Source organism: Chelonia mydas, chromosome 10 (genome assembly GCF_015237465.2).
Source record: "Chelonia mydas isolate rCheMyd1 chromosome 10, rCheMyd1.pri.v2, whole genome shotgun sequence".
Classification (NCBI taxonomy): domain Eukaryota; kingdom Metazoa; phylum Chordata; order Testudines; family Cheloniidae; genus Chelonia; species Chelonia mydas.
In genome coordinates this window covers 57,966,549-57,981,229 of record NC_051250.2, presented here as the reverse complement: position 1 = coordinate 57,981,229, position 14,681 = coordinate 57,966,549, and the positions used below count along the sequence as shown (strand labels likewise).

Genomic DNA, 14,681 nt, shown 5'->3' with positions numbered 1-14,681 from the left:
CCAGTCTTGCAGTATAAAAATTTCAATATTTAAATCCATTATTTCACTGGAAAAATGTCATTGGTAGCAGGGAAAGTGTAATGGTTTTACCTGTCTGATAGAGGTCTATTAAACAATGGCAAATTTAAAATTATTTTGCCATAGTAATTTTGAAGCAGTTCCTCTTCTGCTTTTGTCTTTGACTTAACAGTCACAGGGTCTATAATGGGGTCTCGCCGAACCCAGTGAGGGCTCTGTCTCAGTTTCCCCTTAGTGTTTGTCCCAGTACTCACAGAGCGGTCAGGCTGCTGCAGTGACTTAGCCCCCTGGCTAAGTCTAAAAGTTCACCCTTTCCAGGGTTTAACTCAAAGCAGAGGCGGATTAAGGTTTCCTGGGGCCCTGGGCCAGAGCAAGTGTGGGGGACCCCTCCCCACCCCTTCTGCCTGTGACCCTGTCCCTGTTCTGCCCCATCCGCCTGCGGCCTGCCCAGAACCCCACCCCTTTCTGCCCCTTCCTCAGGGCCCACTCCTGTTCCACCCAGGGTCCCCCCATTTAGGGTTGCCAACTCTCCAGGTTTGGCCTGGAGTCTCCTGGAATTGGAATCAATCTCCTGCTGACTATTGAAAGCAATCCAGGAGATTTTAATAGGATATTTAAAGAAAATGACATTGTTATGTTGGAAGAAAAAAATCTCCCATAATAGCTTCAGTCAGAGTGGGCAACCCTAGAGCCCCACAACCCCTTTTGCTCCTTTCTGCCTCCCTGCACTCACTGTGACCCCAAGACTGGAGAAGCTGTGTCCCCTGTTACAGCCCTGGGGTCCAGCAGGGAGTGAGAGCTCCTCCAGTCCCAGGGCTGCAGCAGGGATCCAGGTGCAGGAGCTTCCCCCGTAACTCTCCCGTGCTTCTGCGGGGGAGCAGGGTCGGGGCACTGGGGCTTCTCCTGCCCTGCCTGCCCAGTGCTTCTGGGACCTTCCCCTGCCACCCCACGGCTTCTGCCGGGGTCAGGCCGGGGCCGCCTGGGGGGATTCCCCCACCCTAACCCCCCTGGCGCTACTGCTGGGGAGTAGGGTCGGGGCTCAGGGGCTTCCCCCGCCCAGTGTTGCTACCATGGAGTGGGATCAGGGGATTCCTCTGCCCAGCGGCTAGGGCTCCGGGACCCCCCAGTTGGCCGGGGCCCATGGGCTCAGTGGCTAATCCGCCACTGACTCAAAGTCCAGTATACAGTCAAGATCAAGTCTTCTTCCCCAGACTCTTCCAGTGGGCACAACCTTCCCTCTGAAGATCTGTTCTCTTTCACCTTGTATTCAGCCCTTTTCTTGGATTCTGATCAGTCTCTTCTTTCCCTTGTCGGAAAGGGACACTGCACTCCCACACAAAATGGTATATAGGAGAACACATGCCCACCCAGTATGACCATCCCTGGAACAACTAAACACCTGGCCTATATGCCCATAATCCAAAATGGCCACGTGTTCTCCTCCTGGAGCTCTTCCGATACTTTCCCAGACTGAGCTCCTAATTGGGCTGCCTGCTCTTAATGGAGTGCTAACTCACAGATCTGCTCTCCCTGCTATCTGAGCCACAGGCTGCTCTGATCTCTCAGCAGGCTTGATTCAGTCAGGTGACCTTGAGGGACACTTTCTTGATCACCTTGTTACCCACCTGCTCAGCGAGAGAGCTACTTGCTTGTGGTTAACTGGGTGTGGACTCCCAGCCACCCAGACAATCTCCTCTTGGTGGAGCCCTTACTTTACCTTGCAGGTTAACAATGCACGCAACCAATGTACCAATGCACGCAATCAATCTCTGAGACCCTTAAAAGCCTTCCCCTGTAGCGTCCAGCTCTTAATCACTGAACACCCTCAGAAGTTACCAGATTTGCCACCCCAAAGGATAGCGTACACACAAACTTGTTTGATTCAACTGAGAGTCAGCTCCTATATAACATCACACTACTAAGATACAGTTATAGTGAAAACAATCATAAGTTTCTTAACAGAAGTGAAGATTTAAGAGATAATGAGTAAGGATAACAAACAAAACAAATGGTTTCACATAAAACAGTATAATGTGCTTTCTAGAATCTAAAGTTAACTTTAACAGGCTAAACCCTTGTCTAAAGTAGTTTCTCACCTAAAACAATCTCCCAATGTCTCCAACCAACACGGCTGGGCTTTCTCTTTCATGAATGCATAAAACGCAGTCCTTTTTGCTTTCCTCAGTGAAGGACTTTTGCCACCTCCTTATATCCCCTAAGTTCATTGTTTTGTCCTTAGAGTCAGGCTGACACCCCCACCTCCCACCCCACCATGGTTTATTCCCTGGTGTGCTGGCTCCATGTTGCCTTCATATACAGTGCTTGTTTTACATGTGAACTGAGGCCAACAGGTGAATATACATCCTTTGTCTGGTAAAAAACCTGTTTGACACCCATGTTTTGATTCAGACTTGAAAACATATTTTCCAGTGTATATATAGACAACTAATATCCGTACATACATCTTGCAACAATTATGAGTATCAGTATCACAGAACCTATTATTAGAGATCTCACTTGATCCTGCCTGGATAAATATTATAAAAGCAATGTGTGGGTGCATTGAGTTTTTCAGGCCTGTCAGGAGTTACTGTTACAGAACAGTGTACTCTTTGCCAGTTGGCACTGAGTGCTTCTTAGGGTTACACTTTGTCACATAACTACCCTTAATTCCCTTCACCTGGGGAGGCAAATTCTGTCTGGTACAGATGCAGCTGAGCCCTAGCCCTGTTAAAAGGCCCCATAACTCTGAAAGGGTCTTACTGCTTATTTTTACTTCAGTAGTGCTGACCTACCCATACCCACAATCCTTCTACCCACAATTCATCTTCCTCTGGCAGACTAAAGCATTTGGCACTCTGTCTGTGGTTTGTAATTATTGTCCCCATCCCTCCTGTAGGTGATCTTATGGACATCTTATATTTAAAGAGACAATTCAAGTAAAAACAAAAGCAATAGCTCTTAAAGAAAACACATTTTAATTTTTATGGTTCAGGTTTGTTTTAGTTTGATGTTTCCTTGAAATAAAACAGCTTTGGTGCATGTAATCTGGGGTTAGTAGCATTGGTGCTTCAGCTGGTATAACTGAAATATCAAATTTGGGAATATTCACAGTATATTTTCCATTTCCACTGCTCAGCAGAGAATCTGTTTGCAATGCTGTATGGTGGTGATGAGTTTTCTGGAGCAAGCCAAAAGCAATGATACAGCAATGGCAGGATTGTTTAGTTAATTTTTGATAGCATAATTAATCAATATTTGTGGCACCATGGGTTCTGCAGATGAGGTAATAGATCTAAAAGGAATTTGCTTTCAGAAGCCCTAAGACTAAAATGTGATGGAGTGATAGTAAAGTTTTTGCAGGCCACGGGATAGCAAAGCTATAGGAAACAGTGACACATTTCCTTTTCTGAAAACCAGTGTTGAAAGCCAAACAGATAAAAGCAGAGCTTGGAAGCATGAGGATGTTGGAGCTTCTTCCACTGCTTCAGCTATCTAAAAGCCAATAATAGCTGGTTATATGTTTCCTCTCCTGAGGCATGCTAACATTCTCTTATTGGTAGGGCTGATGCTAATCATTGGCTGCAGTCTGACATTTGCGTGGGAGGGGTATGTACTTCCAATAAAAAAGCTAGAGAAATCCTGAATAATAGCTATGTTAAATCAAAAAATACTTGAATCCCAACAGTTTCCTCATGGTATAAGGGTTATATTTAAAAACTTTGATGTCTGAAAAACTAGTGGTTGCACCAGTGTTCGCTACACCAGCATTACACCTCCGACCCACATCAATTGTCAGATGTTCATTTCAGTTTCATCACACGTTGACTCTGAACTTTTGTGTATCATATAAGTTCATTTCGCTGCACGTCACTATTCACTTTCACAGACACACTTAACTGAATAAATAGGAATAAAAATACCTAAACCATTTAAGACAATACAAGAATACTTTTTATTATAATCAGTATTTTACCTGCAGTTTTCAAGTTATGCAATATTATAATTGGTAAATGGAACTGTCAGGAAAACAGATGTAAATAAAGTTAGTGATTGAAGTTGCTTTTGTTTATGTTATGATTGGACTACATATATTTTCTTAAGGACAAATATGAGATGTGATCATGTACCCTTATATATTCTACTTGCCCAATTTTTTATGAAATTACCACATTAGCTTTTACGTAATCAGTAAAAATGCAGTGTTACCTATTGCACTCTCTTCTTAGTCACTGGCACACTTGTGCCGTCTTGTAGGAGAAAGGTCTGACATTGATGCTTGGTTACGTTTACTACCATATTTGCCAATCTTGCCAGTGTCAGCTAAATCAATTGCTATATTTACATCATTAACAGTCATTCCAATACAATCACATCCCCTGAGTCAACACATTTAGTTGGCAAAATGGCAATGTTTTGCTAAAAATTATGTAAGGTTCATCACACCTGTTAGACACTAGTTCAAGAACTATGAAATCCTCTTTTTTCCTCCTCGCACATCGGAGCGTTCTCAACACTTCTAGATTATGGTTTGGAGATCTGGAAATCTCTAGTGAAATGGTGCCATGAAATATGTGATTGATTAAAAAGGGGGGAAAAATATGCAGAAAATAAATACATGAAGAGATTGGTTTTTCGGAATTTTCAGTGAGGTCTCTCCAGTGGGTCTATCACCATAACTTATTTATATTTGTGGAATTAATGTCAAACTTTTTAAGGGAAAAGTTAAAAGCTCATTGAAAGTTAAAAGCATTTTACTCTGGCAGACAACGGGCCAAATCCAAACTGCCAGATGCTTTTGAATGAACCGTTAAATCTTTTTATTTGCTTATTATTATCACTATTATTATTGTGGTATGAAAAATGTTTCTCTGGAATCTGGACCTTGGGTATATCTTGACTAAGAAATTTGGACCTTGACAAAAAGTAATTGACTACCCATGGTCCAGAGTATGAAGCAGTGGACTAGGAGTAAAGGGACATGGGTTCTAGTCCTTATCTGCCATTTATTTGCTTTGAGACCCTGTGTAAACCATTTTACCTTCTGTGCTTCATTTTCTCTGTATTTAAATTGTTCCCTCCACCAGCTCTACAGAGGGAAACATTACGTAAATGATTGGTGTTCTTAGTTCTTATTCGTAAAAATAAGTATTGTGATTTTTGGTCAGCATGTACGTTGTCTCTAATTAAATAACCAAACGTAATCAAAATTAAATCTTATCTGTATGTCCTTTTTTCATAGCTGAAAACCTGTGTTAATCATGGAGCCATATGTTGCTGGTTTCAAGCATGTGCAACGGGACTATGGAGTTCATCTCAAGCTTGCAAATGATGAGACACACAAAGCTAGAAATACACAACACTCCAAGCCTGGATCTTATGGTGTCAGTATTAGGGTCCAAGGAATTGATGGGCATCCCTACATAGTGCTAAACAACACAGAGGGGTGTTTGTCAGAAAACCCATCTTTATCTGAAAATGGGCTGCAGGTTGCATCTCAGACAATTAATAGATCAGTTCCAAACTCCAATACTGCTCTTAAATTGGGGGAGAAAAATAGTGAAGAAATAAAGTTTCCTGGAACACAATCCACACAGCCCAGTATGTTTAAAAGCCTAAAGCAAACCAATATCAATGAAGGAGAGAATGGAGTCTCAGATTCTAAATATGGAACATTAAAACCCTCCAATTTGTTGAACTTTCAAAGGCATCCTGAGCTTTTACAGCCCTATGATCCTGAAAAAAATAACTTGAACTTGGATAGCTACCAATCTTCTGTGTGCAATAAGTCTAAATCTCTTGAATTTGAAGGCAAGATTGAAACAAAGCCTTGGACTTCTTCATCGAAAGTAGTGACCCTACAGAAAAACCCACAGCTTGTGGAGTCAGCCAGATCAAATGTGAAAACAATTCATTTGAACAAGTCCATAGCAGTGGAAGACCAAAATAAGCATGTGTCCAAGTGCCCCAGTGTTACTAGCAGTCCAAATGAAATGCATGTATTCGAGTCACTTTCATCTAGTGGAGGATCCCCAAATGTTAGCCCAACTGGCCAACCAGAAACAAGGAAAAGTAGACCAGATGTTCTTTCTTTTGGCAGACAAGATTCAGCTGGGCCAATATTGGATGGGTCACGAAGATCATCATCTTCATCAACCACTCCAACTTCTGCAAATTCCTTGTATAAGTTTTTACTTGATGACCAAGAGTATGCTATCTATGCAGACAACGTTAATCGACATGAAAACAGAAGATATATCCCATTTTTGCCTGGAACAGGCCGTGATATTGACACTGGCTCAATTCCTGCAGTTGATCAACTAATTGAAAAGTTTGATAGGAAAATTGGTCCACAGAGGAGAGGTAGATCAGGAAAAAGAAACAGAATTCACCCAGATGATCATAAAAGATCAAGAAGTGTTGACAGTGTACTGTCTTTAGGCCTGGAGGTGAATTCAGATTACTTAGATGAGTTTAGTAAAAACTTGGGTAAATCAACTGAGCACTTGCTAAGGCCATCAAAAATTTGCCTTCAGAAACAATTATCTCTTGAACAAAAGTTGCCTTCCCCCGATACACAAGTTGCTGCTCGAACTGTCGGTAAACTGCAACCGACCACTCAAGACATTCAGAATAGCCATTACAATTCATTGCAATATCAGAAAGAAAATAAAGTTAACGGAGCAAGTCTGACGTTTAGGTCATCCACACTTCCAGTACAGAATAAAAAAGAGGAAGTTAAAACAGTAATTTCTACTCTCTTGTTGCCAAATCGAATGACAATCCCGCCCGACCCAGGAGCAAAGAAGATCTTGGTAAAAACATTTTCTTCTGCACCAAATACACAGGTAACTTTTCAATATGAAACATGTTGTCTCTTAAGTTACCTGCACTGTGTAAGTCAAAGCTGTCTGATGAACACTGTATAAAATGCACATTTTCTGTGGGTCAAATCCTGCAGTTTATCGTTAGACCAAACTCCCATGGTGTTTAGTGGAAGTTTGACCTCAGGAAGGGCTACAGGATGAGTTTCAATAACAATAAATGTAAACGGTTGTTCTCTGGATGAGGCTGTAGAAAGCCAAGTTTAAGGAACAGAATCACATTCCTGTTTGGAGGAGGGAGAAGGGTGGGGATTAGGAGTGTTGTTGTAAAATAATGTGTTATTGATGCCTAAAACATACTCACTGCAGCAAATAATAACATGAAGGAAAAGGTCCAAATGTGCGTATTTTTAAACAGGTTTCTCTCCCGTCTGCTGAATTGTAGTACGCTTGTTTCTTTCAATGGCCCCAAAGAGATACTTGGTAATTTTAAGATTATAGTAAGATCAGTGACTTTTTTTTACGGTTGTCAGAATAAGAACAAGCACACTGTATCTTTCACTTATAAGGACTGATCTGAAACCACTGAAGTCAATGGGAAAACTCCCATGGATTCCGTGAGCATTGGCTCATGCCCTCAATGAACTTCGTCTCTGGTAAAATTGCTACAGTAGAACCTCAGTGTTACAAACTGACCAGTCAGCCCCACACATAATTTGGAACCAGAAGTATGTAATCAGCAACAGTGATCCTTCCCCCCCTGCCCCCCCCCCAAAAAAAAGCAAATACTGTACAGTACAGTACTGTGTTACACGTAAACAACTAAAATATAAGGGGAAAGGTTTTTGGTTTTTGTTTTTTTAAAGGTTTCAGAAGGTAAGGATCTTTCTGTGCTTGTTTCATTTAAATGAAGATGGTTAAAGGCAGCATTTTTATTCTGCATAGTAAAGTTTCAAAGCTGTATTAAATCCAACATTCAGTTGTAAACTTTTGAAGGAACCAGAATGTTTTGTTCAGAGTTATGAACATTTCAGAGTTATGAACAACCTCCATTCCCCAGGTGTTCGTAACTCTGAGGTTCTACTATATATAGACTGGAGAATTTCAAAGCAGAAGCAAAAGTGGGAAGCAAATCATTGAAAGAGTCTGTATTTTGATATCCAGCCTTGTGGTTTTAGGCAACTCCTGATCTGTTAAAAGGCCAGCAAGACCTCGCACAACAAACAAATGAGGAGACAGCTAAGCAGATCCTTTACAATTACCTTAAGGAAGGGTTAGTAAACTTCATTAACTTTTACAGTAGAAATTGGAGATTGTATCTGTTTGAGGATTTTTATTTAATTTTTTGGGAGAGGTTATCTGGTCGTTTGAAGTATGTACGTGTAATCTTCTGGATGTTTTTCAGATTCCTAATTCCCATAGCAGTCTGTTCCTATGTGTTTTATATTCTACAGCATAAAATATTGTGATGCGTAGGGAACAATTAAGTAACAGCATATAGTAGCTGAAAAATTACAGTGGAGACTTCACCCTTAATATGAATATATAACAAAAAGAAAATTATTTTAAAAACAACTTTTAAAACTTCTGTAAATACAGTTCTATATGTATCCAATGCAGACGTCTTTGATTTGTCATGCAGAGTTAGTTGCCACGGGGACCATTGTTTTAGTAAAACGCTACCTTGGATTGTATGGATGGATGGATGATGTAATCCTTCTTTCTTACAAGAAATTATAAATTAAATACACTATCATTAAAATTAGACTGTAAACCAAAAAGTATAGATTAATTAAAAATTATATTACTTCACTATTCTGAAGCTCAGCAATGTCCTTGAAGGTTACAAAAGAATCCCAGAATTCCCATCTAATCAGAACTTGTATGCTGTATATTGTTGAGGATCAGATTAAATATACTTTTTAAAAAATTAAAAATAAATTTGTGGGTTGGATAATTTAAAAGAAACAAGTGTATCTCCTGTGGTGTCAAAGTTCAGAAAATGTTTAAAGGCACAACACGTGAACTGAGCAGTACAGAAACGATTCCTAAATTGGTGTATAAAAAGTGGACTGTACACCTGAAACTCTGAGGTAAGTTCCCCTCTTCCTTTGCATCAAGTGCCTTCTCCAGGTGAAAGATTGTCACATTTTTTGTTGTTGTATATTCTGAAAGTAACCAATTAAAAAAAAAGGTGGGGGGACGGGGAAAGCAGAGAATTTCAAATCCACACAATATACTTAAAATTTCTAAGCACCCCAATCCTCAAGCCTTTTAGGCTATTGATTTAGCAGAGTTTCTAGTAGCTGTGATATCCCAGAATGAGGGTGTTGTGACAATTGGGACATAGCAGGCAGGACTATGAGGGACCTAAACTTTATTGTGTTAAAGTTTCAGGCAGCTTGTTCAATAACTTATGTGCAGAACCCTGATCATTGCTATACTGGCCTTCAGCTCAGAATTGTAATCAAAGAGCCAAGTAATCTTCCAGAAAATATTTGCAATACAATTTTTTAAATAATTTGTTTCAAGTCTTTGTGGAATAGTAGTTTGCTCCTAATTGATTTTCATGTTGTTGTTTATATAATTTGGATGCTTGAGGTTTATTCCAGCCAGAGCTAAATAGTTGGTGTCCTAAATCATTGCACTGTTTACTTACATTGTGTCCGTGTTTCAGAAGCACTGATAACGATGATGCCACAAAGAGGAAGGTCAACTTGGTTTTTGAGAAGATCCAGACTTTAAAGTCAAGAGCTGCTGGAAGTGCACAAGTAAATAATCAAATCACTTTTGTTTGTGTGTTTCATAGCTATAAAATAGTAAAATACAGAACTGCAGATCATTGTCTAAAACCTTTTATATGGTTTGTAAAAGGAGACTAGGGTGTGCGTAATACACACAGTAGGAATTTGAAAAGATGCAAAAAAAGTAACAAGCTGGATTTGTATACTATGGCCCTGATCCAGCAAAGCACTTTAAGCATGTGAATAGCTTCATTGACTTCAGTGGGACTACTCGTGCTTAAGGTTAAGCATGTGCTTAAGTAATTTGCTGGACTGGGGTCTCTGTGAAAGTTTACATACATTTTTAAATGTAAGAGTAGAGGAATCTGCCATGTAGGATATCTCTAAGTGAATTTTGCAGTTGTGTGTCAGAGACCCAAATTAAGGAGTAACTAGGGTTGCCAGCTGTCTAATCACACAAACCCAAACACCCTTGAGCTGCCACTTCCCTGAGGCCCTACCCCGCCCCTTCTCTGAGGGCACGCCCCACTCATTCCATCTCCCCCGCCTCCCATCGCTCGCTTTCCCGACCCTCACTCACTTTCTCCAGGCTGGGGCAGGGGGTTGGGGTGGAGGAGGAGGTGTGGGATCCAGGCTGGGGCGTGGGGCTGAGGGGTTCCGAGTGTTGGAGGGAGCTCCGGGCTGAGCCTGGGGCAAGGAATTGGGGTCCGGGAGGGGGTGAGGCGTGCAAGCTCTGGGAGGGAGTTTGGTTATGGGGATGCTCAGGGTTGGGGCAGGGGTGTGGGATGCAGGCTCTGGGAGGGAGTTTGGGTGCAGGAGGAGGCTCAGGGCTGGGGCAAGGGGTTGGGGTGCGGGAGGGGATGAGGGGTGCAGGCTCCGGCCAGGAGGCGCTTACCTCGGGGAGCTCCTCGGCAGTGGTGCAGCAGGGTTAAGGCAGGCTCCCTGCCTGCCCTGGCCGCATGCCACTCCCAGAAGAGGCTGGCATGTCTCTGTGGCCCCTGGGGAGGTGAGGGGGGCAGGTGGCACCCGCCACCTGCTGCCGGCGCCCGCAAGTGCTGCCCCCACAGCTCCCATTGGCCGCAGTTCCCGGTCACTGGGAGCTGCGGAGTCAGTACTGGGGGCGGGGGCAGCGCGTGGAGCTGCCTGCCCCCTCCCCAGGGGCTGCAGGGACATGCCAGTCGCTTTCAGGAGCTGTGCGGAGCCAGGGCAGGCAGGGAGACTGCCTTAGCTCTGCGGCGCCTCTGAACTTTCAGTGCCTAATATCTCCTGGTTTGGCTTCAGTAGCCTCCGGGGTATAGGGTGTGATTCTGGTGAAACCGGGAGGGTTGGCAACCCCAGTAACATTAGGATACCTCACTACTGTCCGAAGGTTATGTTGTCAACACCACTGTGGGTGGGTGTTGGTGATATACTGAAGGTATTTTCCAGTGGTTGTGGCTATATGGTGGAAGAGAGAGAGGAGACTTGTGTGAACTCCTACAAGTAATTCCTGCTGATGTCTCATGTGCATTGAAAAGCAATTGTACTAAAGGAAAGGTGATTGTTTATTGCTGTTGGAAAGAATGCTGAATATCCTCTCATTACAATGGCATGAATTGCTGTTTCTGCTGTGTGTGTTTTAAATAAAGAATTTGTCTAGGATGTTGTTTAATAGCAATAGTGCAGTAACATAATTTGACAGTCTGCATATTCAAAAAATAAATGTTACTATTACCTGCCAAGATATCAGTTGTGTTTTTTTAATTCTAAAAGAAACCTGAAAAAAGCCTATTTGGTACCATTTTATTGATCAGAAGACTGAATTTGAAGAACCTTATCAATTTATTTTATTTTAGATTATGGGGGATCAGATTGAAAATATAAAACACAAGTGAATAATTATAAAAAGTATCTGTCCAAATTCTGCCATCAGAACCATATACTCAACTCCCATTGATGTCTGTCAAAGGTGCACAAAGTAATCTCAGAGTGGAATTTGGCCTGAAGTGTTAGTGGTTTATTCAATTGCTGTTTGTTGGGTTTTATTTTTGTAGAGCTATACAACACACACATGATTCTTTTGAGATGTTTTCTGTGCTACTGGAAATATGCCTTGAGCAAGCATCAAGAAGTTGAACAAGAATTACATCCTAGTGTATTTGAAAAAATTAGGTTATCTCAAACCATATTAAAACTGTCCCATGGTAACTTTCATAATTCTGGCTAACTGTAAAAAACAAATTATCACTATGGGTTTTTTTATTAGTTATGTCTGATTTAAGTTTTTTAAAAGGAAATTGGAACATAATATCTTGGACTTTCAGGATTAAACATCTCTTTTAATTGCAGGTTTCTAATTCTTCAACTGAAGTCAAAGCATTGCTGGAACAAAAAACAGAACTAGAGAACAAGGTTGCAGAGCTACAGAAAAAGCTGGATCTAGAAATTAGGGTATTATATTTTGTTACTTACATTATAAAGAATAGAAGTACTGTTGCAAATGTGATGTTCTAAACAAGTGACAATCCACCTGATAAAGCGAACATTTTCTTTTATGTAAGATTTATGCTAAACTTCCCAGTAAACATTCTGTCCCTAAACTAATGATTGTGAATGCTTTGTAAACTTTGTGTGCTTATGTAATATGGGGCTTTGAATTTTGGAACTTTTATGTGAAGAGAATATTGCTGGGGTTATGAGCTCAAGACCTAGAAGATTCTGTGCATTTCTCATAATTCCTACATTTAAAAAAAATCATTATTTATATATCAGTAAATATACAGTAAATCATGCTAATGTTCTCATATTAGTGGGTGGAATTTGCATAAGTGCTTAATATATCAGACAAGTGTGATCATTTTGCATTATATAGTTACATTTTTGCTTATATGGAAGATTTTTCTTTTTTTAAAGAGTGTGCTTTTCTAAAAATAATCTCTCCCCATTGTTTGCTTTACATAGCCCTTGGGATGCCATGACGGAGAATAACATAAGTGAAACTTTCTCAAATAGCTGCAAAAGTAAAGCTCAAAAAAAATCTTTGTAACTATACTGATAAAACAGGTACAGCGTTCGTTTTCAATCTGGAACTCAAAATGATTAAGTGCTAAAAAGCACTGAAGAGGCTATGGAGGCAATTTAGTTGTAACAGATTATAGTGTGCTTTAAGTCTGTGATAGCTATCAGTGTAGTGGAGACTGATTGGCTAATACGGAGACGCCTTTCCTTTTCATATTTCTAATAAGAGTCCAGAAGCCATGCTTATCTTCTCCAATACAGGTCTTGTTATGAGATTTCATAGTCTAAGTGTTTAATATTGTAATTGAAAAAGAATGAAGTATTGAGAGTGAATCTTTTCATACTTTTAAAAACAGGGCCTTTAATTTTGTTGTTAGCATGTTACCTCAGCTTCATTCTTTCATTGTGTACAATTTAGAATCAACAAAATGCCAAAGAAGAGAGAGACACTCCAAGAGCAACTCTGAAAGATCTGCAACAGCAACTTGACAAAAGTGTACAAGAAAAAGATGCCTTAAAAAAGCGTCTAGGAGAAAGTGAGAAGGAACTCAGGCAAAACTTAGAGGAGTGAGTTTGTTCCTCTATTAAAACTGCAGATTAAATTTATCTATCGCTCCCACCCCCCACCCCAAAGTTGATGCTTAGAAGACACTAAACCAGGGGCGGGCAAACTTTTTGGCCTGAGGGCCGCATCGGGTTTCTGAAATTGTATGGAGGGCCAGTTAGGGGAAGCTGTGCCTCCCCAAATAGCCAGGCATGGCCCAGCCCCTGCCCCCTATCCGATCCCACTGCTTCTCGCCTCCTGACAGCCCCCCCCCCTCCCCGGGACTCCTGCCCCATCCACCCCCCCCCCCTTCCTGACTGCCGCCCCTAACTGCCCCCTGCTGCCCCATCCAACCACCCCTTCTCCCTGACTGCCCCCGGACCCCTCGCCCCTAACTGCCCCCTTCCCCTAACTGCCCCCCCGTCCTATCCATCACCTCCTCTCCTTCCTGACTGCCCCCCCGGGACCCCTGCCCCCATTCAACCCCCGTTCCCCGCCCTCTGACCACCCCAACCCCTATTCATGGCCCTGACCACCCCCCCAAACTCCCCTGCCCTCTGTCCAACCTCCCCCCCCTTACCGCGCTGCCTGGAGCACTGGTGGCTGGTGGCACGGCTGCACCAGGACAGGCAGCCGCTCTGCGCAGCACAGAGTACCGGGTCAGGCTGGGCTCTGCAGCCCCACTGCCCAGAACGTTGTGCTGCATGGCGGCGTGGCTGCGGGGGAGGGGGGACAGCCTCCTGGGCCAGGAGCTCAGGGGCCAGGCAGGACGGTCCCAGGGGCCATAGTTTGCCCACCTCTGCACTAACCCAATACAATAGCAAGTACTGCTACTTTTATTATTACCTGAAGTGTTTAAACTACTACCTCAAAACTGACCATCTGGGGGTATTTGAGGCAAAACTAAGATTTTTTAAAAAAATTTTAATATTTGTCTTAATGTGGGTTGTACTTATGCTGCATGTCATCCAGTACAGGTAGGTTTTTTAAAACACAGAAATGCATGAGCGCTACAGTCAACAATGTTATCAATGAAAAACATTTAAGTCTAAAATAAGGTTCAGTATTCCACATGTGCATATTTGCTGCATAAGAGAAAATCCCATTTTTACCATTAGAATGAAGACAAAGTCTCATTCTCCTTTGTGGGGTGGGGGATGACCAATATGCCCTGCACAGCTTCCACTATTATTGCCTCATTCGATCCCATCCCAGGCTGGGAGAGTGGGAGCAGGTCCTCAGAGTTTTATGCTACTTGAAAAACAATTTAACACCACTATAAACGTAAACTTTTCTTTTCCCCCTTGATGAGACTTTTTCAAGTGAAGATGGAGCGGGAACAACACCAGACTGAAATCCGGGACCTTGAAGACCAGCTCTCTGAAATGCATGATGAATTGGATAATGCAAAGCATGCTGTGGATGGGGAGAAAGAAGTTCTGATAGAGGTTAGTAATAAAAGAAGCTCAAGAATAATGTGCATGAGGATATCCTGAACAGTTGTATCCATGTCCCATTGAATGGGAGTTGTGGAAACAAGTATCGAATGTTAAA

General features: G+C 42.0%; 1 protein-coding gene across 6 annotated transcripts in view; it reads left to right on the top strand.

The window, feature by feature from the left end:
• The window catches only part of CGNL1 (cingulin like 1), a 108,580-nt gene that overhangs the window by 32,651 nt on the left and 61,248 nt on the right, over nucleotides 1-14,681 (top strand). For 5 of the 6 annotated variants that reach the window (XM_043524141.1, XM_037911313.2, XM_037911312.2 and 2 more), the window contains exons 2-7: nucleotides 5,261-6,866; nucleotides 8,021-8,115; nucleotides 9,520-9,613; nucleotides 11,915-12,016; nucleotides 13,002-13,150; nucleotides 14,440-14,575. In XM_043524141.1, coding sequence (XP_043380076.1) covers nucleotides 5,280-6,866; nucleotides 8,021-8,115; nucleotides 9,520-9,613; nucleotides 11,915-12,016; nucleotides 13,002-13,150; nucleotides 14,440-14,575 — 2,163 coding nt within the window. In that variant the 5' untranslated portion in view covers nucleotides 5,261-5,279. The remainder of the gene's footprint in view (nucleotides 1-5,260; nucleotides 6,867-8,020; nucleotides 8,116-9,519; nucleotides 9,614-11,914; nucleotides 12,017-13,001; nucleotides 13,151-14,439; nucleotides 14,576-14,681) is intronic. The other variant, XM_043524140.1, reaches the window with a different exon arrangement.